This window comes from Lithobates pipiens, unplaced genomic scaffold (assembly GCF_037356315.1).
Source record: "Lithobates pipiens isolate NorthernLeopardFrog02 unplaced genomic scaffold, aLitPip1_a1.2 Scaffold_18, whole genome shotgun sequence".
NCBI classification, from domain to species: Eukaryota; Metazoa; Chordata; class Amphibia; order Anura; family Ranidae; genus Lithobates; species Lithobates pipiens.
In genome coordinates this window covers 465,790,605-465,818,348 of record NW_027507758.1, presented here as the reverse complement: position 1 = coordinate 465,818,348, position 27,744 = coordinate 465,790,605, and the positions used below count along the sequence as shown (strand labels likewise).

At 43.4% G+C, this 27,744-nt stretch overlaps 1 protein-coding gene across 1 annotated transcript in view; it reads right to left on the bottom strand.

The window, feature by feature from the left end:
- Window positions 1-27,744, bottom strand: part of LOC143988602 (putative serine protease K12H4.7) — a 151,784-nt gene that overhangs the window by 87,128 nt on the left and 36,912 nt on the right. Inside the window, exons 4-5 of the mRNA XM_077488286.1 lie at window positions 26,162-26,297; window positions 17,474-17,588 (exon numbers count right to left, since the gene is read on the bottom strand). Coding sequence (XP_077344412.1) covers window positions 17,474-17,588; window positions 26,162-26,297 — 251 coding nt within the window. The remainder of the gene's footprint in view (window positions 1-17,473; window positions 17,589-26,161; window positions 26,298-27,744) is intronic.

Below are 27,744 nucleotides of genomic sequence, written 5' to 3'. Positions count from 1 at the left end.
TCGTTTGGGGTCTTTCAACTAAGCCTCCAGGCTCCTTCTGAGAGCCAGCTTTCAGCGTAGCCTTCTCCCGAAGAGTCCTCCCCTGGTTGCTTCCTCAGTTGCGACGGCACCGGACCACCTCTGAATACTCCCTATAGTTACTTTGCCTCGGGCCAGCCAGCCCTAAGACTCGGAATTGGATGGATCTGAACCCCAGGCCATGAGGGCCACGGGGGGTAGTCAGGAGGACCAGGACAAAACAGACAGAAAGATCTTCTGGACCTGAACCCATACGCACTTAATGTTAGTACCTTAAGTACCCTCTCCCACAATGCACAGCAGGATGACACTCCCACTGGGCTGGTTCCAAGAAAGAATGGAACTCAATGTGTCCAGCTGAACTGCGTTCTCACACTTGCCAGCGATGACAGCGCCACCTGTGGCCAAGCAGAACACAGTGCAATCCGGCTAGACTGGTACTGAAACCATAATATGGTGTAATTAAACCCAAAACCAAACTGCGGTTCTGGGAACTTTAAAAATAGAGAAAAACACCTTGCGCTTGCACTTCAGTAGTCGGTGCTGCATACGCCAATTGGCTTTTTTTTTTTACCAAAAATATGTAGCAGAATACAAATTGACCTAAATTAAATGAAGAAATTAGATTTTTACATATATTTTTATTGGATAGGTTTTATAGCAGAAAGAAAAAAAAATTTTTTTTTTGTTTATAGCGCAAAAAATAACTGCAGGAGGTGAACAAATACCACCAAGAGAAAGCTGTATTTGTGGAGAAAGAAGGACATCAATTTTGTTTGGGTACAACCTTGCATGACCACTCAATTGTCAGTTAAAGGAACGCAGTGCCTTATCGCAAAAAAATGGCTTGGTCATGAAGGGGGTAAATCCTTCTGGGGCTGAAGTGGTTAAACTAATATTATATTGATTGTGAAAAGGAAAGTTTGCTTCCACAGTACAAGTTTAAATTGAAGGATAGTACAGAGAATACATTGTTCATCAGATCTTACAGCCAAAATGGTTATAAAATACAGAGCCTTGCAAAAGTATTCACCCCCTTGGCTTTTTACCTATGTTGTTACATTATACCCTTTAGTTAAATGCTTTTTTTTTTTTTTATCTGAATTATATGTGATGGATCCGAACACACAATAGTCTAAGTTGGTGAAGTAAAATATATACATAAAACTATTTTTTCAGAAATAAAAAAAACTGATAATTGGCATGTGCGTTTGTATGCAACCCCTTTGTTATGAAGCCCATAAAAAGCTCCGGTACAACCAATTACCTAGAGAAATCACATAATTTGTGAAACGATGTCCACCTGTGTGCAATCCAAGTGTCACATGATCTGTCATTACATATACACACCTTTTTGAAAGGCCCCAGAGGCTGCAACACCTAAGCAAGAGGCACCACTAGCCAAACACTGCCATGAAGACCAAGGAACTCTCCAAACAAGTAAAGGGCAGTGCTGAGAAGTACAAGTCAGGGTTAGGTCATAAATATCCAAATATTTGAGGATCCCTAGGAGCACCATCAAATCTATCATAACCAAATGGAAAGAACATGGCACAACAGCAAACCTGCCAAAAGACTGCTGCACACCAAAACTCACAGACCAGGCAAGGAGGGAATCAATCAGAGGCAGCACAGAGACCCAAGGTAACCCTGGGGAAGCTGCAGAGTTCCACTACAGAGGCTGGAGTATCTGTACATAGGACGACAAGAAGCTGTACGCTCCATAGAGTTGGGCTTTATGGCAGAGTGGCCAGAAGAAAGCCATTACTTTCAGCAAAAAACAAAAAAATGGCACATTTTGAACTTGTAAAAAAAGGCATGTGGAAGACTCCCAAAATGTATGGAGGAAGGTGCCCTGGTCTGATGAGATAACAGCTTACCTCTCAGGCTGGTCCACACCTCCGACAGATGCGGTTCGCAGCAGGCGTCTGGTGAGTCCCTGTTCTCCGTTTCAGGGACGAATCAGGGCCAGATTTTTGCCTGAAGCCAAAGGCGCTCCTGTGCAAGCTGCTCCACAGCCAAATCAGAGATATGTGAACCGGCTCAGTAGAGAGCCAGTCACAATCTCCTGTCATGCGAAATGGATGTGGCGAAACACTCATCCAATTCGCATAGGTGTGAACCCAGCCTCAAGGAGTAAGAGTGGTAAAAAGAGGGGAAAAGCATGTATTCTAGAGAATCGTTTATCATCTAACCCAATTGAAAACTCCAAGGAAAGGACTTGGCTTGTATGTAAAAGGCACGTATAAGTGTAGAAAACATAAATGTTAATCTTGGTAATATTAACATAAATACAACGCCATGTGTTAAACCATGATACAACATAACTGGAATAACAGTAAATATATTGCAAATTAGAAATGTAATTTAACCGCTTGCCGACCACCTCACATAGGAGTACGACGACAGAGCGTCTCTCTGTGCCTGATCACAAATCTAGTACGTAATCCAGCACTTCCGGGTAGGGGGCACCCGCCATGCCAGCTGTGCTGTGATTAGTCTGAGAATCTCAGATGTAGTGAGAATGTAGTGAGTGGTACAGAATGTACCAAATTCATGTACCTGTCTGAACTGGGTATTTGATTTTGGCGCAATACTTTTCTATTTGTCTGCTGCTCTATTCTTATCACACTTTGGCGTGAATGCAGTTCAAATTGTTGCACGTCTCTTCTGAGGGGAACTGATGCATTAAGCTTTCTATTGTGTTTGGCACATTGCTTTTAAAATGTGGCACGGCTCTTCCACTTTAACTTTCCTATTGCTCTGTCTACGCCAGACTTTATGAATTCCAGGGGCTGAATTTGCGATTTGTGTTTGGCAGACATCCCAACCTGCAAAACTAATTTCAGGGAGGCGGGCGTAGCTTAAACCGTGCTACATATTGGGCGTAGCTTAAATGGGGTGTGGTTTAATAGAGTCTGAGATGACTTACATGCAGAATATAGTAATGTTAAATAGGAATTATACAGTGTGGAGTGTATGTGCAGGATGGTGTCAGTAGTTCTTTATTATTATTTTTTTATAATTGTATTTTTTTAATTATTTTTCACAATGATTGGGGGTGAGGGTAGTGGACAGTGCCAGTTTTTATTATTTTCTCAATTTTTTACAATTTTATTATTTTCTTTAAATCATTTTTTTAAATATTTTTTTCACAGTGCTTCTGGGGAAGGGGTGAAGAGTATGTGGTGGTGACAGTTTTTTTTTTTTTACAATTACATTTTTTCATTTTTTTGTTGTTGTTCATAATGTGTTTTGGGGGGGGGGGGGGGGGTTGGGGCAGTGGACAGTGTTGGTAGGGCAGGGGGGTGGTGTCAGTAGTATATTATATACACACACACTTTTTATTATAATATTCATAAAAATGAATACACTGAGCAGAGTAAAACACACAGGTTACTCTGCTCAGTTTTCACAGGACACCGGAGCAATCTTGCTCACTGTGTCCAATTCAGAAAAGGAAGGGGCTGGTAAAGGACCAGTCCCTTCCTCCGCTCGCTATCCTGACAGATCCCTACAGCTGGCAGAGAGGAGGGAAGCCGGAGGACAGGGAGCTGAAGAACAAGGGAGAAGGACACGGAGGGGTGCTGGAGGAGGAAGATACAAGGAACAGTCAGGGGATGATTGGTGCAGCAGGAGGGACAGCTGTGATCACGGATCTCCCTTTATAGCCGACAGCCACAGGAGGGAGAGAAGGAGAAGGAGAAGCAGATGTCAGCTATACAGAGAGAGCGGTGTGCATAGCTGTCCCTGTTGCTGCACCGATCATCCCCGGCTGTGAACCAGGGGACAATCCAGGATCAGCCCCGTGGCCAGGATATCAGACAGCACTTGCGGGTGTCTGGGAGCCAGCCCCAAAATGCGGGAGGTTCCCGCACCTCGCGGGAGACTTAGGAGGTCTGGTTTGCGGGGATTAAGAATATATTGACACCCACAGCAGATCAAAGTGCAGGAAATGTGCATAGATCACAGGCTTCTCGCATCATGTTCCACTGTAACCGGACCGTGATTAAAAAAAAAAAAAAAAAAAAAAAAAAAAAGAAGTTTAAAGTCTGTAGGAAGTTACTATGCCCACACAGGAGGAGATTTTGGTTTTAAAAACACAGCAGGAAGCCACTGTTAGGAAAAGTTAAAGTGGTTGTAAAGTCTCTCCAATCCCCACTGTTAGATAATATGTTCCCCTATGTGTGTCATAAACCAGATGTCACCAGAACTGTGTGAAGGCAACAGAGTGAACCATACATAAATAGGTGAAAGTTTATTATAGTAAATGCATACAAATGTGAACACACCATCAATACAAGCTGAGTGAACAAACCAAACAACCAAACAGTGAAACAGTGATAATAAACCAACCAGCATATGTAGCAAAATGGAGTACCAGAATCGTAGTCAAGACAGGCCAGGGTCATAAACAGGAGATCAGTAGATGGGGGGCCAGGAGTAAAACAGACAGGGAACAAGATGGAGGGATCAGGCTGAAGGGCAAGGATCCAGGAACAGATACAACAGGTTCAGGAATCAGAATAACAGGTAAACAGGCTGCTGGTCAGGGCACAAGGACAATACTGTGGCAAGGTGTGTGTTGTCATGAAAAGGTCCACCCGTTGGCTGTCTCTTGGATTGCAGTACCAGTATCCACCAGCGAGTATCTTCTAACACCCAGGGCCTGTAATGAGAGGACCTACCCTCCTGGTGGCACTGTTGGATCCTTGAGCTGTAGTACCGGTGCCCACCAGCGGGTGTACTCCGGCAGTGTGGAGCAGACCGCACCTTCTGCGCTCAGCTGTTACGTGAGGTTAATCATTGGTAGTCTTATAAATACCCGGCAAGCCCTCACATGCTTGCCTTGGTATTGCTCTCTCCATATGCCCTGACCTTGTTGCCTGTATCTACCCGACCTGATCCCTCCCGATCCTGGACCTGTCCCTCTTGTCTCCTGTTACCTAAAGATCCCTGCTCTGCAGCCCATCCATCTGTTCTCTTCCCTCTCCTGCTGGTTCCCCATCCTTACCCATCTACTGATTCCCCCGGTGTATGACCTCGGCCTGGCTTTTGTTTACGACTCTGGTATTTCCCATTTCTTGTATATATTACTTGTTGTTTGTGGTTGGTAGTGCACTGTTTATTATAAGTGACAAGAAAGTGAAAACAAACACTATTGTTATTTCACCTATATGCGTTTTGGGTTTCCTCTGTGCAGTCCACACAGTCTGGTCTAATAAATCCCTGATAGTATACCAAGGCCATCCCCGACCAGACGTGGCTGCATTGAGGAACCATCCTGACCTGTTAGTCTGCCAATATGGATTTCAATGAAATCACTTATTCTCTGCTGGCAGAAGAGGGTGGTGAATATTGTCGTCAGCTTCTAAAAAAGGTGGACTAGTGACCAGCTGATGGAAACCATCCGATCAGCTCATTCCCTGGTGGATCAGGGCTACATGTTATTTGAGGATGTTCAGCCCTTAATCCAATTATGTGCAAAGCCAGCCCTGTCACGTTATCCCGAAGGAAGTGATGATTTTTCTCCCCCCTTCAATTCTGGCCAAGTGGAATCTCTGGTGTGGTTGTTAGAGAGAGGATGATCCAGCCTTTTTTCATGGAATGTTATTCCTCTTGTCCACAGCAGGTGTTGTCTGATTGCATCCATTCAGTGCAATCTCTGGTTAGTCAGGCTGTGTGTAAATCAGCATTTGTTCAACCTGTGCTACAGGCATGGTCAGATCTCCTGCATTTAGCTAAGCCACAGCATTCCAGCCCTGTCATTAATCACCTGCTTTCCCAAGTATCTATCTCCCCATTGCCTATGGCAACCTCAGCTACAGCCCAGTTTACTCCACTTCCTACCAAATACTATTATTGTGTCACCAAGTGTAGCACCTATCCTGCCTTCAATCCACCTGCCTCTTCTCCTCCACCTGTAAAAATCCCACAAAACCCTCCTCCAGCCACTATTCCTTGGTCTTCCTTTTGCCCAGATACTTTTTCTTACAGCCCTGCAGTGGCTAAGCCAAAAAAGAAACAAAAAAGTTCTTTACGACCCGCACAATCCTGCCAGTAACCCAACCCACATCCGCACCAACCAACCCGTTCCAGCTTGCATGCATGCCAGTTGAACCCGATGGCCCACCTAAGCCCGACATCCCACTTCCAGCTACCCAGCCCGACGCCCCAGTTCCAGCTACCCAGCCCGACGTCCCAGTTCTAGCTACCCAGCCCAACGTCCCAGTTCCAGCTACCCAGCCCAATGTCCTGCTGCCTGCCTTCCAGTCCAACGTGCCAGCCTTCCAGTCTGATGTCCTGCTGCCTGCTTTCCAGCCTGATGTGCCAGCCTTCCAGTTTGATGTCTCTGCCTCCCAGCCGGTTTTGATATTGATGTTCCAGTCTGAAGTGCCCGTGTCTCAGCCTGAAGTTTCAGTGCCCGTTACCCAGTCTTCTCAACCAGAGTCCATCACCTGGCCTGTTAAGCTTGTGCCCGTTATTCAGCTTGCCGGACAAGCGCCTGGTGTCCAGCTTGCTGAGCCGGGGCCCATCACCCAGCCCGCTGGGCCGAGGCATGTTACCCAGCTTGCTGAGCTGGTGCCTGTGATCCAGCTTGCCCTTTACGGTACTTGCTGTTTGGCCTAAGGTCCTGGAACCTGCTGGCCAGCCCGACGACCCAGAGATTGCTGGCCAGCCCGACGACCCAGAGATTGCTGGCCAGCCCGACGACCCAGAGATTGCTGGCCAGCCCGACGACCTGGTGCCCGCTGTCTGCCCTGACGTACCCGCTGCCCAGCTTAACGTACCCTCATCCGTTGTGCGGTTTGAGGCCATTAACTTTGGACAATTACATCTAGTTGGAGCGTCCAGAGGCCGCTCCTTTTGAGGGGGGGGTACTGTCATGAAAAGGTCCACCCGTTGGTGGCGCTGTTGGTCTCTTGGTTTGCAGTACCAGTATCCACCAGCGGGTGTCTAACACCCAGGGCCTGTAATAAGAGGACCTACCTCCTGGTGGCACTGTTGGATCCTTGGGCTGTAGTACCGGTGCCCACCAGCAGGTGTACTCCGGCAGTGTGGAGCAGACAGCACCGTCTGCGCTCAGCTGTTACGCGAGGTTAATCATTGGTAGTCTTATAAATACCCAGCAAGCCCTCACATGCTTGCCTTGGTATCGCTCTCTCCATGTGCCCTGACCTTGTTGCCTGTACTCGCATCTTGAGCCTGTATCTACCCGACCTGATCCCTCCCGATCCTGGACCTGTTCCTCTTGTCTCCTGTTATCTAAAGATCCCTGCTCTGCAGCCCATCCATCTGTCCTCTCCCTCTCCTGCTGATTCCCCATCCTTACCCATCTACCGATTCCCCAGTGTATGACCTCGGCCTGGCTTTTGTTTACGACTCTGGTATTTCCCATTTGTTGTATATATTACTACTTGTTTGTGGTTGGTAGTGCACTGTTTGTTTTCACTTTCTTGTCACTTATAAACACTATTGTTATTTCACCTATATGCGTTTTGAGTTTCCTCTGTGCAGTCCACAGAGTCTGGTCTAACAATTCCCTGATATGTGTGCACTTGCCGGGTATTTATACTATAGCTGCTATCAAACTCAGGTGATGCCTGATTGCAGAAGGTAGTACCTGCTCCACACTGCCAGGATCCTTCCGCTGGTGGACACTAGTACTGCGGCTCAAAGGTGACATAATACCAGCAGGGAAAAGCTCTGACAGCTCCATACTGCCAGGAGACACCAGCTGGTGGACCTTAGTACTGCACGCCAAATGATGGATATTACCAGCGGAGGGAACCTTTCCTGACAATGTGTGTGATTTAAAAAAAAAAAAACCCCACTAAAAACGTATTCCATAGCGCCAATCAGCACTCATGTTACCACCCGCCTCTCTCCTCTCCCAGGCAGACAGCTACAGTGGTAGGGACCGGGAACTCACGCTGACGTCAGCCAGGAGGAGGAGAGAGCTGGGCAGTCATGTGAGCGCCAATCGGCACTACAGAATAAAAAAGGTACACCGCAGATTTTTTTTCAAAAATTATGAGAGAATGAGAGAGAATGAACACACACACACACACACACACACACTCCATTATCCAACAGAGGGAACTGAAGAGACTTTACACTGTTATTCTATCATTAGGAGGGAAGGATCGGGACAGAGGACACAGGAGAGCCACAGATGATGGAGGTTTTTATTGAAGCTTCATATGACAAGTGGTCGGCCGGGGACAAAGAGGTAGAGGCGTTACCTACTGGAACTAGTCACTGCATATACTGCTCTAATGTGTCATCATTAGGTTACAGGTAAAGTAACCAATTCAAATTAGTACTCAGCTGGTGTTACAAAGAAAACATGGTATTTACACTCAAATCTGATGTAAAAAGTTAGGTCCAAATCGACGGCCGGAAAAAAAATAAAAAAAATCTGATACACCAATTGAACTTTGAGCAAACTCGACACATCAGTCAAAATCATTGTATAGTTACAAGACAGAGACAGAGACAATCACAAAAGTGGGTAAGATCCCACTCAATATTTAACCCATTGGGTATACATGTTTTCAAAAGGAAAATCCAAAAAGACCTCCCGCTTGCACAGCAACCTAAAAGACATGACCTCCCCTAGGTGTTCTTAACTCTTTCAATCCAGTGTTTGTAGAGCTGTGAGATAGCAACATTTGTAGCGTGGTTCTTCTGTACATCATACACATGATCATGGAGGCAGTCCTGCAATCTCCTTGTTGTTCTGCTCACATATTGTATGTGGCAGATTTTACATGTAACCAAGTATATCAAATATTTGGTGTTACAGTTTATAAAATCAGACACTGTAATTTCTGCTGTTAATTGAAGACTTAAATCCTTCTCCCTTAATCAAACATGGGCAACAAGGGCAATCTTTTGAGCAACACTTGTAGTTCCCCTTAAAAACAAGCCAAGTAGTCCCCCGCTTATTACTAGATGCAAAATAGCGAGAGGAGTTGCCGAGAGAGGGCGCACGTCAAGAAACTATTCTAAGCCCACCGGAGAGGATTTGGGCGTACATACCATCATTATATAAAATTGGTAATTGACGTTCAACAATATTTTTATTCTTTCTAAACGCCATACTGAATGGAGAACACAGGTAGCCCTTGCTTTTTAAAATCACGTGTTTTACACCTAATAAAATGACTCCTCTCAGTTTTTCTAGCTATATTAAATAGCCCTATTGACTGAACCTTCAGGGTAACCCTGCTGTAAAAAAGGATTCCTCATATTAAAGAGGAAGTAAACCCTGATGAGTTTACTTCCTCTTTTTTTCCCTGCAAAGGCAAAGCATAATAGACTACTATGCATCGCATAGTAGCCCATTATGTGTCACTTACCTGACACAGGAGCCAGCGAAGTCGCGCTGTCCCCTGTAGTCCGCCGCATCCATCTTGCTGGTGGCGTCTCGCAGCTCCGCTGCTGTCATTCGGCGAAGCCGCGATGACGTCACTCCCGCGCATGCGCACGGGAGTCGACAAATGCGGCAGCTCCATTCTTGGAACTGCCGCGTTCAGTGCGCCTGCGCGCCGCTGTCTACGGCGCATGCGCCGTAGACAGCGGTGCCCGTTTTCGGGCAAATATCTCCTAAACCATATAGGTTTAGGAGATATTGCTTGGACCTACAGGTAAGCCTTAATCTAGGCTTACCTGTAGGTCAAAGTGGTTTGTAAGGGTTTACAACCACTTTAAGAGTCTCCCTTTCAAAATAAGCATCCCTGCTACATATTCTTTGTAAATATAAAAATTGGCCTACAGGAATGCCTCTAAATGGTATGTGTGGAAAGACATGAGTCTGCCCTCAATATACCGTTTCCAGACAAGGGCTTCCTTTAAAGGTTAGTGACAACATGACCCTCACAGCCTTCCAAGGTTACATTTCGAAAATCTATAGAGTATCTATTTGTCCAGTGAAACTGAGATTTAAAGAATTATCATTCAAATCGGCCAAAAAGAATCTGGTGTGTGAACGAAAGATTATCCGACGCAAAGATCTTCACCCTCTCCCACCAACCCATGTAAAGTTGGCAAAAACCTGCCTCCCATTGACACTCCACACCTTTGGAGAAAAAAAAATCCCCATCAAATGTCAAATTATGGGTTAGAAGATAATCTAGGCATTCCAAAATGAACACTTTCTGCTCTTGAGTACAAGCATTGAACTAGGAAAAAGGAAACTGCTTTAATGCCCAGAGAGTGCAGGATTTTAGAATATAGGTGGGACACATCACATGATCCACATGTCGCCCTCCATCCACTCATGATCCTGACATCTCCTCAAATGATTTGTGTCATGCAAATAGCTTGGCAACCCAACAACTAAAGGCTGGAGTTGGTGGTCTAACCATTATCCCATCCTTTTATTCATAGACTCAATGCTAGCCACAATGGGTCTACCCACAAGGGGATCTAGTTATTTATTTACTTTAAGTACTTCAATAATGGGAGCTATAATTAAAGGGTTCCAAAAGCCAAATGTAGATTTATAGCCATTGAGTGGGACCAATGATATATATTTTTACGCCATCCCAAATTACTCAACTGGTCAATATGTAAATTTTACACATTGAAGCCTTCTGCCTTCATTTGACAATTGTATAAATTATAGATAAGAGAAAGTGGAAATACAACAGATAAAATATTAGTTCTTTTCTTTTAAGATGCACAAGAAGAAAAAAAATAGAAATCAATGTAATTCTAGATATTTATACGCAGTGATAACATATCTCCTTTATAAAATAGCTTGATATACCCTTTTATATACATTTAGTTTTACATCACACAGTTTTATCATGCAACATCTTGTTTTTTTTGGCATTTGTTTGACAAGTTGTGCATTGCTACCTTGGTTTAGATAAGAACATGATCCATAGTTCCTCATACTCAGAACAATTATCTTGTCTATTATACAACCAACAAGCAAATCTCCCAAATTTGTGATTGCATACAGATGTTCCCTTCAATAAAGTTTTCCCTTCTGTTATACTCAAGAGAAATAAAGACGTCATTCAGTAGTCTCATTCTAACATCTCACAAACAAATACATTCCTTCCCATAGTGGGAACACAAAAACTCCTAATCTTCCTCCTGAGATTCTGCATTTGTCATGGAGGTCATCATCATTTTATATATGCATTCATGGGACTTAGTACATTTTAATTATCCAGGAACTGTAATTTAATTAGCTGCAGGGATAGTTTGTTAGTGTAGATCCTGCAGGCCAATAACTACTTTAGCTTTCATCCAGAGCACCTTTGAAAACACATATTTCTGCCCATGAAGCCTCTTCTGCACTTCACTTCCTGTGTGTGCAGCAATTCAGATACCTAAAGTTGTCAGGAAGTTCACATTTTATGGTTTACATATTCCAAAAAAAAAAAAAAAAAAAAAAAAAAGGCTTTACCTAGCCTGAAATTGACTGTAACAATGGCACTGCTAGTACTGTAAAAGGGCAGAAATGTAAAAACCTATTACATGACAATACAGTTCATAGAGGCCAAAGCTAGAAATTATGCTTTGCTGGACCTGTCCATCTCAAACCATGCTCAGAAAAAAAAAAAAAAAAAATAATAATAATAATAATAATAACAACAATAATGTGGAGCATCTGGGTAGAAGTGACCATAACATGATTTAATTTAAAAAGAGAAGTTTGGGGGTTTTAAAACACCTTGGTGGATCCGATGCTGCATCTGTCCCCAGCCAGCTCTGCAGTGATAACTGAGCGATCAAACATCCCTGATTGCTCAGTTTTCCCCCTATATTCTGGAGCAGAAAGCTGGGACTGTCATTCAGCGGCTCTCTGCTCTCCCCTCCAGCACTCACTGGAGCACTGGACTGTGGAGGGGATGGAGGGGCTCGCTCCGGCTCTCAGTGGATTGCCGAGAGGCTGAGTCAAGTGTCAGTCCAGGCTTCTGGGCAGATACCAACCATATGGTTGAGATTTTTCCTGAGCCTGGATGAGTGAAATCTTTAGCCCACTGTTAGCGGATGTCACTCAACCAGTGACATCATAGGGGAAGCTCAAGTCCTTAACAGGTACAGTATGGACATAACCCCAAATGATCCACAATGGCTCAAAATCAACATGGGCTAGAACCAGTTAGAGATTTTTTATTATTAATTTTATAGATCTCACACTAGACCACATATCTTACACCCTCGGGTCCTCAAAGCTGAGCTCTTTTTGTAAGCCATCATTCCCGATTTTGTAGACACTCTTTAACCAACAGTTGTGAGCTGGACACAAGATAGCTTAAAGGCAAGCCAGAGCCCTCTGCAAGAGTACCAATGACCCAGAGAAGGAGAGAAACTGTATACAGGGAAGATGGCTTCTTTACTGGGCACTTAAACCCCCCTCCTGCCCAGATAATTTTTTTGCTTTCAATGCTGACGCACTTTGAATGACATACAACACTGTACCCAAATGAATTTTTTTTTTTTTAAAGCACAAAAAACACACACAACCACGTTTCATAGTTTGTTATAACATTTTGCAAACAGGTAATTGTTCTTCATTGATATGAGCTAATGAGGCGGCACTGATAGGCTGCACTGATGGGGTCAGATAAGGTGGTACCGATGGGTGGCACCGTTGATGAGGCACTGATGGTTGGCACTGGTAGGCAGCACTGCTGTGTACTGCTAAGTGGCACAGATGAGCTGGCGGCAGTATTCTTTGATCGGGACAGATTGCCCTCTCACAGCCAGCTTTTTTTAGCCGATTACCAGCCCCGTTTACATCACATGATAAGCTGTCATTGGCTGACAGCTGATCACATGGTAAGGGGTGGGGATTGACCTCTTACTCCGATCAGCCGAGTCTCAGACTCGCTGATCACAGAGCGTGCCTCACACACCTTGCAGGGGGCACGCAAGGAAGTCAATAGATGTACTCCTGGCAAAGTAGGTCCGTGCCGTAGCCATCATTCAGCTACAGATCTAGAAGTTAAAGTGTTGTATGCTGCTATCACATGTGACTACTGTGGATCATTCATGCTATGCGATTGACAAAGTACTGTCAAGTGAACCTGGATAGTAAGTCTATGTCAGGGATATGCAATTAGCAGACCTCCAGCTGTTGCAGAACTACAAGTCCCATGATGTGTAGCAAGACTGACAGCCACAAGCATTACACCCAGAGGCATGATGGGACTTGTAGTTTTGCAACAGCTGGAAGTACGCTAATTGCATATCCCGATCTATGTGATGTTACTTCAAAAAGATGGCATTTAGAGTCACATCAGTAAAGTGCAGCAACTATACTTGTGTAGACATTCCTTTCTTCAGACCATAAAGGCTAATAATCAGGGATGTCATGGGAAGGCAAGGAGTTGGGCACAATATGGCGGAGGTTTAGGGTTTTAAGCAGGTGGCTGGTTGTTCTAGCAAGAAAAAGCAGGGCAGGGACTTGTACCAGTTGGCTCATGACATCAGCCAATTACAAGCCCCCTTACACTCAGGTTTCCCAGGAGGCCATCACCAGCACCTAGGTAAAAACACACTGGAGTCTACGATTAGGAACTGTTAAGAGTTTAAGTTTTGAGCTCATGATACGCTTTAAAAAGATCATATTGAAAAATGTATTACCAGCATAACAGACTGCTAATACTGAAAGTTTAACAGGATGCAGAGGACATCTAGGGGTAGGAATGGAAAATGCAATCCTCATGCGATAAGAAAGACAGTCATGGAAGAAATGCACTGGCTACCATTGCTGACCACATTCTGAAAATGCTAGCAGCTGGCTGTCCCCATCTTCATTACATTCTGAGTCACTGACCTGAAACTAGTATACAGTCAGTATGTCTGATCTAGAGCATTAATAAGGGGAGATCAATGCGCAAACCAATACGAGAAAAAAAAAAAAAAAATCAACAGACAGCTGACAAAATCAGGGTGTTCCTTACACCAAGACAACAAGCTACTATTTATGGGTATGAATGTGGCGCTTACCAATCTCTAATCTGACAATACATATAAATATAACTATACAAATGGTCCTCTGAAGGTACTATGAGAAAAAAAAAACAGCATCTGGGGCTTGATATCTTATAGATAATGGAGACGGCAATCAAATAGTAACAGCCTCCACTAATCAATGAACAATACTCTTCTTCCCCTTCAAATCACACAGTTGTGAGGAAGCAAGGAGAAAACAGACAATACACACTCTTATAGACCTCAAACTCACTGTCAGTCGACTGATAGCTAAATTGACTCAATAAAAAATAAACCTCAATAATCAATAGAACCTCAGTGATCCATATAAATAGACTCTCATAATAAAGGAAGTGTTCTCATAAAAATATATTAATCCTCAATAATATTCATGCAACTAAAAATGTAATAAAGATAAACAAATGATTACAAAAAAAACATTAATAAAAATTTTTTTTTAAAAATTGTGTGTGTGTGCAAGTGCAATTATGCAGAAAAAAACAATATGAATATAAATCATTCCATCGTGCAAACAGCTAAAACAAAAGTTTGTGCAAAAAGTCCCATACACAGTGCAATTTAAAATCGGTTCACACAAGAGCACGGAAGCCATTTGTGGAATTTCCGAATAACATTGGAAAATATCATCACAATTGAAATTGCACGATTTGAATTGTACTGTTTACGGGACTTTTTGCACAAACTTTTGTTTAAGCTGTTTTCACGATGGAATGATTTATATTCATATTTATTGGTTTTTCTGCATAATTGCACTTTATGTAGGGTGCACATCTTTTTGCTTATTTGCAAATTTTTGCTGACTTGCACGCTATTTGTTATTTGCACTAATTCACATTTGTTTACATTATATAAATTTAAGAACATTATCATTTAGTCAGCTATTTGCCGATTGTGCACTTTGTTTTTTGCACATTTATATTGGATGATTATTGATTTTAGGTATATATGTAGCGGCGACACTTTGGACAAAGTGTCCGCTATGTACAAATTTAGTTTTTCCTCAGAACAGTAAAGGGGTTCTGAGGGTTGATTGTGCAGGTTTAACTTTGGCATCAGTTTGGCTGGGCTGTGTTAGAGTTCTGCCTGGTCATGTGTATGGTTAGGTGCACATGACAGGCCTAGAACCAGGCCTGGTTGGACGTTTTAGGTATCCGCGTTCCCCAGAGCCAATCAGTGGGTGCGTCTGGCCCTGCTGAAGAGTCTGGGGAAGGGTACTTAAGATGTTGAAGTCACGTGTTCGAGGTTCGTTCGTGAGGCCATTGCTGTCTGTTCCTGGATCTGGACCGGGGTAGCCCCACGAGGGTCCCGGTCACGGGAGCGTGTGCCACCCTGCAACATGATCGGTGTGACTAGCCCCATTAGATCCGCATGGTCTGGGGTAAGGATCCCTCTGTTCCAGAGTCTCGGAAACCAGCTGGTCCGAGGCGCAGTAACTGAAGGAGGATTCAAGGCGTCCGGGTGTACTCTCAACTTGGAGGGGCACTGCAGCCCATGTAAGCAATTGGGGGAGGACTCTTCGGTGGAGGGCCAACAAGCTGGCATCCCAAGAAATGCCTGGTTGCTGGGTTGTCAAGGACATTAATGAATCCACGCTTTTACAGTACTGCCAAGGAGACAGAGAGCGTTCCAGGTACTGAGGAAAGGTTCCTTTTCCTTTTCGGTTGCAAGTTTTACTCAAGATCAGAGATTTAACAAGTTCTGGATCAAAGTGCTGACTGCCATAATCTCTGGCCGGAGATTTGTTCAGCCTTGAAGTGCCCAGCTGCGAGTGGCTACTCTCTGGGTTGCATTAGAGACTTTCTGGTGATTAGCAGTTCAAGGTGCCCGAGTTTCTTCACCCTTGCCCTCTGTTCCCATATGAGACTGTGTTTATTGGATGTTACCCCTGCAAATAAAAACCTTTCCAAAGGACTTTTATGGTGTCAGCGTCCAAAGTTTTTGGGTACTAACCCTGGGAACCTCTAGACGTGGAAGAACAAGACAAGCAGAGGTAACCCCAAAAGTCAAGGCTGCCCCATTGAGGGGTATGGCTGCTACATATACACACACACACGATTTATTATTATTGTTTTTAATTAATGGGTTTTTTTTCGTAATTATTTGTTATTTATCTTTATTACATTTTTAGTTGCATGATTATTATTGAGGAATAATATATTTTTATGAGAACACTTCCTTTATTATGAGAGTCTATTTATACGGATCACTGAGGTTCTATTAATTATTGAGCACTATTGAGTCAATTTAGCCATTTAGAGAGTCTATTGACAGTAAGTTTGAGGTCTGTAAGAGTGTGTATTGTCTGTTTTCTCCTTGCTTTCTCACAACTGTGTGATTGAAGGGGAAGAAGAGTATTGTTCATTGATTAGTGGAGGCTGTTACTATTTGATTGCCGTCTCCATTATCTATGAGAGATCAAGCCCCAGACGCTTTTTTTTTATTCCTGTGGAGCTACTTTTCTCATAGTACCTTCAGAGGACCATTTGTATAGTTATATTTATATGTATTTTCAGATTAGAAATTGGTAAGCGCCACATTCATACCCATAAATAGTAGCTTGATCTATATAGTGATTCAAATTATAGTAGCTAGAGTGATAGGCAAATTCATGACCAGGCTGGCAATGGAAACACCAACAGGTTTCTTTTAACGTTTTAGTCCTGTAATCCTTTTTTCAGAATAGGTGGCCTTCCGTGTGGTGGCGCAGAAAACCTACCTGTGGCGAGTGCATACAGACAGATTTTTCACTCCTTTTTATACATTTTTTCAGATTCATGAGAACATATACCATAATCACTCTTCTATTAAGGGCCACCAAGATGAAAAAAAACTTTCAGGTGTAACCTCGATCTTCTGAACCACTTCGTTTTAAAAAAAAAAAAAAAAGTTAGTAGCTACTGCAGAAGCTTGCTATACGATGAATGAAAAGAAGCAGTCTGCAAAAAATTGCTCCACTTCTGATCAAGTAATGCATACCATATGCTACCAATGTGTGATTAAATATAATGAACTGGAAAAAAATAAAAATAAAAATAAATGAAATGTATAACTATATGGAATATTGGGGAGATGTTCTATGCAAATGCTAGGTTTCCCAATACTTTTGGTAGTATAGTGTATGTGACACCTGATTAACACACAACTCCTAGGTTTTTCTATTTATAACAAGACTGGACATAAATCACACATAAGCTCTTAAAAGTTACTACTCAGCAATTATTAGAGTTTCTAACTACATCGTTGGTTAAAAGTCACCTTTGGATTTGTTATCTGATCTGCACTGCTTTGGGTAGGCTTTGGTTTTACGCTAGAGGCCCAAATATATATTTTCTCTTTCCAAAAAGTACATGTATTATAAAAGTAAACAAAGTAAAAAGGTAAATACATTATTCATATTGCATTTTTATTACACTTTGTCAAATTTTATAATCGCTTGATTAACTACAGAGCTGTCTAATGAAACTCTTACCTCAAACTCTCGGTTGTCATTGTTATACTGAACAACATCCATAATGTATTCAGCTGTGGTATCAAGGAAAAAGGCCATGTCCATTTTTGAGTTGATTTCCAATGGTTTGCACAGGCTTTGCGAAAGAAAAATCAAAAAACAAACACTAAAATTTAAAAAATATCTATACTCCATCTCCAAAAAGCGAGTACACCCCTCACATTTTGTAAATATTTTATCATATCTTTTCATGTGACAAGACTGAAGAAAATTACACTTTACTACAATGTAAAGTAGCGAGTGTACAGCTTGTACAACAGTGTAAATTTGCTGTCCCCTCAAAATAACTCACACAGCCATTAATGTCTAAACATTTGGGAACAAAAGTAAGTACACCCCTAAATGAAAATGCCCGAATTGGGCTCAATTATCCATTTTCCCTTCCTGGTGTCATGTGACTCGTTAGTGTTACAAGGTCTCAGGTGTGAATAGGGAGCAGGTGTGTTAACCACTTGCCGACCGCCGCACGACGATGTACGTCGACAGAATGGCACGGGCAGGCATATGGGCGTACATGTACGTCCCTGCCTTCCCGCGGGTGGGGGGGCCCGATCGGGCCCCCCCCCGGTGCCAGCGGTGGTCGGTATCCGTTCAGGAGCGATCCGGGATGAGGGGGCGGCCATTTGTTCATGGCCACCCCCTGGCGATCGCTCCTGACGAAAGGAAGTGAAGCGTGACATCACTTCCTCTCCTGTAATGTAAACACAGGCAGAGGAAGTGATGTAATCCCTCCTCCGTGTCGGTATTTTTCGTTCCGGCACCGAGGAGAGAGGATCGGTGAGTTGCACCAACACTACACAATACAGTAGAACATGCCAGGCACACTCTCACCCCCCCTTCACCCCCCGATCACCCCCCCAATCACCCCTGCACCCCCAGTCACAGTGACACCAATTGCATTTTTTTGGCATTGGTGTCATTTGTGACTGTAATAACTGTTAGGGCAGTTAGGGTTAGCCCCCTTTAGTTCTAGGGTACCCCCCTAACCCCCCAATAAAGGTTTAACCCCGTGATCACCCCCCGTCGCCAGTGTCACTAATGCTGGGTTCACATTGCAGCGGTTTATGAGAACGGATGTGATTTTGCACCGCACTGCAGTGCAAATCACATCCGATCTCTGTACAAATCGAGTTCAGCCATACAGATAGTATGGCTGAATTTGCATTGCACCCGCCCCAAACTCGCACAGGACCCTTTTTTTGGTCCGCAGCAGAATCGGATCGCATGGGTGTTCACACCATGCGATCCGATTCCTGTCCGAGTTTGCAGATCGCACTGCGATATGCGAACTGATCTGGGGGTGTCATTAACATTTCACTGACACTCCCAGCAGTTCGCATAGGGCAGTGTGATGCGGGAACCCGCCGCGGATTCGTGGCGTTCCCGCATCGCTCCAGTGTGAATCCAGCCTAATAAGCGATCGTTTTTCTGATCGCTGTATTAGTGTCACAGGCGACGCTAGTTAGGCAGGTAGGTATTTAGGTTCGCCGCAGCTTTTTATAGCGCCAGGGACCCCCATATACTACCGCATAAAGCCCCCTGATTGCCCCCTAGTTAACCCTTTCACCAGTGATCACCATATAACTGTTACAGGTGACGCTGGTTGGTTAGTTAGTTATTTTTTTTATAGTTTCAGGGCACCCGCCATTTATTACCTAATAAAGGTTTAACCCCCTGATCACCCGGCGGGTGATATAAGTTTGAGGGTCAGATAAGGTCTGCGTCGCCCCAGGCAGCGTCAGGTTAGTGCCAGTACCGCTAACACCCACGCGCAAAGCATACACCTCCCTTAGTAATATAGTATCTGATCAGATCTATATTAGCGTCGCCAGCAGTTTAGGTTTCCCAAAACGCATTGTTAGCGGGATCAGCCCAGATACCTGCTAGCACCTGCGTTTAGCCCCTCCGCCAAGCCCAGCCCAGCCCACCCAAGTGCAGTATCAATCGATCGATCGATCACTGTCACTTACAAAACACAACACACATAACTGCAGCGTTCGCAAAGTCAGGCCTGATCCCTGCGATCGCTAACAGTTTTTTTTGTAGCGTTTTGATACAGTCGCTGACAGCCTAGGTGCTTTTTTACCTGTGAGTCTCACTAGTGTACCCCTAAATTTAGGGGTGTCTACTTTCCAAAATGGGGTCATTTGGGGGGGGGGGGGGGGTTGTGCCATCTTGGGATTTTATGGCCGTCAAAACTGTTATAGGTAGTGAGGAGTGAAATTACAAATGTATGCCCTTAGAAATCCTGAAGGCGGTGCTTGGTTTTCGGGGCCCCGTACGTGGCTAGGCTTCCAAAAAGTCGACCACATGTGGTATCCCCGTACTCAGGAGAAGCAGTAGAATGTATTTTGGGGTACAATTCCACATATAACCATGGCATGTGTAAGCAAAATATCATTTAGTGACAACTTTGTGTAAAAAAAAAAAAAAAAAAAAAAATATATTTTTTTTTGTCATTATTCAATCGCTTGAGGCAAAAAAATAAAAAATATTCAATGGGCTCAACATGCCTCTTATCAATTTCCTTAGGGTGTCTACTTTCCAAAATGGGGTCATTTGGGGGGGTTTTGTACTGCCCTGCCATTTTAGCACCTCAAGAAATGAGATAGGCAGTCATAAACTAAAAGCTGCGTAAATTCCAGAAAACGTACCTTAGTTTGTAGATGTGACAACTTTTGCGCAAACCAATAAATATACAGTTATTGACTTTTTTTTACCAAAGACATGTGGCTGAATACATTTTGGCCTAAATGTATGACTAAAAATTGAGTTTATTGGATTTTTCTAATAACAAAATAGTAGAAAATATTTTTTTTTCAAAATTTGCGGTCTTTTTACGTTTATATCGCAAAAAAAAAAATAAAAAAAAAAAAAAAAAAAAAAAAAAATCGCAGAGTCAGTCAAATACCTTTAAAAGAAAGCTCTATTTGTGGGAAAAAAAGGACGCAAATTTTGTTTGGGTACAACATTGCATGACCGCGCAATTACCAGTTAACCTCCCTGGCAGGACGATTATTTCGGATTTTAGGTGCTAAAAGCGGTACCATTATTTTGCATGAAAATTTGGCGTTTTATATTGTAGTCCTGCAATTCTTAGGAATAACTCTCTTAAATCTGTCCAAACCAGAGTCTAGCAGACATCCCAGGTATGATAAAGTTTGAAAAATTAAATCATAAATTATAATATAATAAATAATTATAAATAATTGTACCAAATAATAATATAACAATAATAAAAATTATTCAATAATGTAATCTAATCAAAAACACTGAAATTTGCTGAGTTGCAGAATTGTCACTGTCATTACTTTTCACTATTTGATGACGGATCTCCCCACAAATCGCTATCGCTCAATTCTGCGAGTCATTCTAATTTATTATCGCTGTTTTCTAGCTGGTCTAAAATCATTTTTGATGTACAGTGACAGTTTTGGTTGCTATGGACAATCTCCAGTTTCCAGGCATAAAGAACAGTTTTTACAATATAAAACTGCATGCAGGACACTGGGCAGACCACTAGGGACAAAGGGGATGTGAAATATTTACATACAGCAATGTAATCTGTAAGATTACATTATACTGTATGTATACTGTTTATTTCACTTTTTGAATTTGGCGCCGATCTCCGTGCCCGTGCGTCGCAACGCTCGCAGGGCACGGAGATCGCCGATGTGATAGATCGAGCGAGGCACGGCTCGCTCGTACAGCGGGGAGACATCGCTGGATTCGAAGGAGAAGGTAAGGAAACCTCCTCCTGGATCCAGCGACGCTGTCCCGAGTCTGACTCGGGGATACCGCTTTTGGTATAAAAAATCCACCCCGAGTCAGACTCGGGAATACCGTCAGGGGGGTTAAAGCAGCGCAGTGCCAAATTGTAAAAAGACCTCTGGTCATTGACCAGCAAAATGGTCCGGTCTGAAAGTGGTTAAAGTTGGTGTTTTTGCTCTCACTCTCATACTGGTCACTGAAAGATCAACATGTCACCTCTTGGCAAAGAACTTTCTGAGGAGCTGAAAAAAAAAAAAGAATTGTTGCTCTACATAAAGATGGCCTAGGCTATAAGAAGATTGCCAAGACCCTGAAACTGAGCTGCAGCACGATGGCCAAGACCATACAGCGGTTTAACAGGACAGGTTCCACTCAGAACAGGCCTGTGATCAGCATCATATCCAGAGGTTGTCTTTGGGAAATAGACGTATGAATACTGCCAGCACTGCTGCAGATGTTGAAGGGGGGGGGGGGGGGGTCATCCTGTCAGTGCTCAGACCATACACTGCAGCAAATTGGTCTGCATGGCTGTCATTCCAGAAGGAAACCTCTTCTGAAGAGGATGTACAAAAAAGGCCTGCAAAAGCAGACGAAGGACATGGATTACTGGAACCGTGCCCTGTGGTCCTATTTGGTTCAGATGGTGTCAAGCATGTGTGGCAGCAGCCAGGTGAGGAGTACAAAGACAAGTGTGTTTTGCCCAAAGTCAAGCATGGTGGGAGTGTCATGTCTGGGGCTGCACGAGTGTGCTGGCACTGGAGAGCTACAGTTTATTAAAGGAACCATGAATGCCAAAGTGTACTGTGACATACTGAAACAGAGCATGATCACCTCCCTTCGAAGACTGGGTCACAGGGCAGTATTCCAACATGATAAACAACCCCAAACACTTTCAAGGTGACCACTGCCTTGCTAAAGAAGCTGAGGGTAAAAGGTGATGGACTGGCCAAGCATTTCCCCAGACCTAAACCCTATTGAGCATCTGTGAGGGCATCCACAAATGGAAGATGGAGGAGTGCAAGGTCTCCAATATCTACCAGCTCCGTGATGTCGTCATGGAGGAGAGGACTCCTGTGAAAGCTCAGATGAACGCTATGCCCAAGAGGGTTAGGGCAGTGCTGGAAAAGAATGGTGGCCACAGACCCAATTTGGACATTTTCACTTAAGGGTGTACTCTTAATATATCTTTTCATGTGACAACACTGACGATATGGCACTTTTGCTATAATGTAAAGTAGTAAGTGTACAGCTTGTATAACAGTAAATTTGCTGTCCCCTCAAAATAAATCAACACACAGCCATTAATGTCTAAACCGCTGGCAACAAAAAGGGGAGTACACCACCAAGTGAAAAAAAATGTCCAAATTGGGCCCAAAGTGTCAATATTTTGTGTGCCCACTTATTTTCCAGCCCTACCTTAACCCTCTTGGGCATGGAGTTCACCAGAGCTTCACATGTTGCCACTGGAGTCCCCTTCCACCCCTCCATGAAGACATCACAGAGCTGGTGGATGTTAGAGACCTTGCACTCCTCTACCTTCTGTTTGAGGATGCCCCACAGATGCTTCATAGAGTTTAGGTCTAGAGACATGCTTGGCCAGTCCATCACCTTTACCCTCAGCTTCTTGGGCAAGGCAGTGGTCATCTTGGAGGTGTGTTTGGGGTCGTTCTGTTAGAATACTGCCCTGCGGCCCAGTCTCCCAAGGGAGGGGGATCATGGTCTGCTTCAGTATGTCACAGTACATGTTGGCATTCATGGTTCCCTCAAACTGTAGCTCCCCAGTTCCGGCAACATTCATGCAGCCCCAGACCATGACACTCCCACCATGCTTGACTGTAGGCAAGACACACTTGTCTTTGTACTCATCTGGTTGCCGCAACACACACACACACACACACACACACACACACACTTGACACCATCTGAACCAAATAGGCTTATCTTGGTCTCATCAAACCACAGAACATGGTTCCAGTAATCCATTTCCTTAGTCGGCTTGTCTTCAGCAAACTGTTTGCGGGCTCTCTTGTACATCTGTAGAAGAGACTTCTTTCTTGGATGGCAGTCATGCAGACCAATTTGATGCAGTGTGTGGCGCATTGGTCTTAGCCCTGACAGACTGACCCCCCCACCCCTTCAACATCTGCAGCAATGCTGGCAGCACTCATACATCTACAGTATTTCCAAAAGACAACCAAGGCCATCTTTATATAGAGCAACAATTATTTTTTTCAGATCCTCAGCAAGTTCTTTGCTATGAGGTGCCATGTTGAACTTCCAATGACCAGTATGAGAACTTCAAATTTAACACACCTGCACCCCATTCACACCTGAGACCTTGTAACACTAACAAGTCACATGACAGGGAAGGAAAATGGATAATTGGGCCCAATTTGTACATTTTCACTTAGGGGTGTATTGTTGCCAGCGGTTTAGACATTAATGGCTGCGTGTTGAGTTATTTTGGAGGGGACAGCAAATTTACACCGTTATACAAGCTGTATACTCACTACTTTACACTGTAGCAAAGTGCAACTTCTTAAGCGTTGTCATGTGAAAAGATATAATAAATATTTACAAAAATGTGAGGGGTGTACTCACTTTTGTGAGAAATTGTGTATATTATACATACAGCAAATTGCATATTTCTCACACTTAAATGATTCAGATCAAATAAATTTTAATATTACACAGAGATAACCAGAGTAAATTTAAAATGCAGTTTTTAAATGTATTTAATTATTAAGGGAAAAAGCTGTTCAAAAAAACGAATTTCTCCCTTGCATGCTGAATCATGAATCACTTGCCACACCCAGGTCTGATTACTGCCTGACCTGTTAAATCAAGAAATCACATACATAGAAGCTGTCTGATAAAGTAACAGATGCCAACAGATCACAAAAAGCCACAATCTAAAAAAAAAAAAAAAAAAGGTCATGTACATGTATCGGTCAAGGGAGGGTTTCAAAGCCATGTCTAAGGCTTTGGAACTCCAGTGAACCTTCCCAGGAGTGGCCGGCCTACAAAAATTACTACAAGGAGCACAACGATGACTCATCCAGGAGGTCATAAAAGAACCCAGAACATCTAAAAGAACTGCAGGTCTCACTTGCCTCAGGTAAGATCAGTGTCCATGATTCAACAATAAGAAAGAGACTGGGCAAAAACGGCATTCATGGGAGAGTTCGAAGGCCAAAGCCACTGCTGGGCAAAAAGAATCATCTCACATTAATCAAAAAAAATAAAAAATCTTGCTTATCCAAAACGTAAGCAAAATATTTTGTGGGCTGATGAGACAAACATTTAACTTTTTGGAAGGCGTGTGTCCATCTGGCATAAAACAAATACAGCAGCAGTTCATAACAAGAACATCATACCAACAGTCAGACATGGTGGTGGTAGCATGATGTCTGGGGCTGCTTTGCAGCTTCAGGACATGGATGACTTACCATAATTGATGAAACCATTAATTCTGAGCTTTACCAGAAAATCTTAAAATAGAATGTCAGGCCATTAGTTTGTGACCTCTACCTAAAGTGCACTTGGGTTATGCAGAAGGACAATGATCCAAAACACAACAGCAAGTCCACCTCCAAAAGGGTCAAACAAAGCAAAATGTTGGTTTTGGCATGGCCTAGTCAAAGCCCGGACTTAAATCCAATGGAGATGCTGTATCATGACCTTACACAGGCCCTTCATGCTGGAAAACCCTCCAATGTGTCTGAATTAAAACAATTTTGAAAAGAAGAGTGATCCAAAATTGCTCGACACCAATGTGAAAGACTCATTGGCAGTTATCGCAAACGCTAGATTGCAATTGTTGCCAAGGGTGGCGCAACCATTTAATAGGTTTAGGGGGCAATTCCTTTTTCACATAAAGCCAGGCAGGTTTGGACAGCTTTTTTGCCTTAATAAATGAAACCATCATTTAAAAACAGCATTTTGCATTTAATCAAGTTGTCTTTGTGTAATAATATTTGTTTGACGATCCAAGTTTTTTTTTTTTTTTTTTTTTAAACCCACACAGGCAAATACTTTCGCACACAACTGTAAAAAAAATTATATATATATATATATATATCCCCTACACAAAGGTTTCTATTGTCATTGTATTCGTTTTTAATGTATTTAATTGGCATTCCACGTTACATGGTGAGATACATACACACACACAACCTTCAATTAAACAAGATTAAGGGCCGGTTCACACAGCAAGGCGCGGCGAGGCGTCTCCGACTTGCCTCGCCGCGACCTGCGGGGAGCTCAGCGGCGACTTGCAGAGGACTTCTGTATAGAAGTCAATGCAAGTCGCCCCCGAAGTCGCCCCGAAGTAGTACAGGAACCTTTTTTCTGAGTCGGAGCGACTCGAGTCGCTCCTCTCAGAACGGTTCCATAGTACTGAATGGGGGCGACTTGCGGGAGCGAGGCGAGGCGAGCCGTGTCGCCTCACCTCGCCTCGCTGTGTGAACCGGCCCTAAGCCTGGGTACGTACGGGCCAAATATCAGTCAGTTCAACAGGAACCGTCCAAAATTCTGGCAGTGTGTACAGCTGTCTTTCCATCAGAAGCCGCTCTAACAGCCAGATTTTGTCTAAGACATGCTGGAAAGCCAGCATCCAATCAGCACTTGTAGCCAATACAACCAATTGTGGGGTTTGAGCATCTAATCATAGGACGGGTGCATTCGCAGGTGTGAATGCACCCCTACATTTTGAACTCATGCACCTGCCAGTTAAAAGCAGAGGCTCGTTTTAAAAGGCCAATTTTCTTACCATATTGTAACTGACAGATACAAAGCTGTTCATTCGCAGGTTCACTACTGTAAAAAAAAAAAAAAAAAAATGAGTGTAACAATCTAAACTACACAAAAGCCACTTACTTGAAATCACGTGTGATTTTCTCGTAGTTTTCTTTGTGGGCCAGAAGCTCTATCAATGAATCTGAAGCCACTTTAATTGTCTTGGGGCAGTCAGAGTAATTTCTAGCCAACGATGACTGCACCACATCAAGGTATTCTGCAAATCAATAATGGAAAGGTTACAATAGCCAAAATAGGTGGTTGGTTTTCTATACAGTGAGACGTAAGAACTGTCAAGTCTTTATTGCTCTCAATGCCCTTGTTGGAAGATATACCCTTCCCTTCCTGTCCTTGTGAAGGGTGGAACATTTCTCCAACAGGGGCTTAAAAGACCCTAGATACTTTTTCAAATTATATAAAGTTAAGGCGATTCCATCTATTGAGACGGTCAGTTAATTGTAAGTGTAAGCTTTTGACATTGAAACACAAAGTGTCCTCACATATTCTAAAAGCTATCATTTTCAAATTTAGTTAGCCAATAACTTCCAATCTTTTTACTTTTATGACTTGAAATTATTTAACAGTACTATGCTGTTGCTCCAAAACGTGAGAATTTTTTGGAGCTAAAAGTAAAATAACACCTTCCAGCAGGAGTAGGGTTGCCACCTCATCCCTTTAAAAGCAAACATTAACTGCACGGGTTCTGTAGCTGATTAAAGGTGGTAGTTAAAACTCGCTTGGTGCCTTATTTGCATTCAATTTGATTCAGAACGCTGTCAGATATCAGAGAAACTATTCGTCTCTGCACCTGGCGCAATCCTCTTTCTTGGAATCAGTAAAAGGTATTATCTCGCAAACTTATACACAACTGTTGGCCCATATACAGTCGCCTGATCTTTTACCTTACAGGGAGAAGTGGGAAAGAGACATTGGCCCTATTGATGGGGAACAATAGGAGAAAATACTTAAACAGGACCCCTAGTGTCAGTATCTGCGGCACAAAAATGATTGCATTTATTTTGCATAGAGTATATAGGACTCTGGTGCAGCTGCACGACTGGGGAAGACTAGACTCACCCATTTGTTCTGAATGTCAGATGCATTCCGGTGGCCTTAACTAGTTTGAGACATCTCCACTAGTGATGGAAACGCGAAACGCGAACGCGGCCCATAGTTCGCAAACCGTAACGTTCGCGGCGGGCCCCATTGACTTCAATGGGAGGCAAACTTTACAAACCTACAGGTCAAATTTGCAGCCACAAAATTATTATTAGCTGTGCACAGTCCCACCACATGGCCAATGACATAACAAATGTATGAGGTGAATCTGGGATCGACAACTACAAGCATTCTTTTTTTATATGTGAAATTGTGACAATTCAGGACTGTGGAGCGCATGAAGGCAATGGAGGAGAGGGAAGGTCAGGGTAGGCAAAGAAAAGGGTGCAGGAGATGATCACCAGCACCGTGATATAGAGCACTGACACCAGCACCGTGATATACAGCACTGACACCTGCACCGTGATATACAGCACTGACACCTGCACCGTAAGCAGCCCCAGGAGGAAGTCAGCATAGCACAGGGATGGTGGGAGCCCCTCATAATATGCACAGCAGAGGTACAGCCCCAGGAGGAAGTCAGCACAGCACAGGGATGGTGGGAG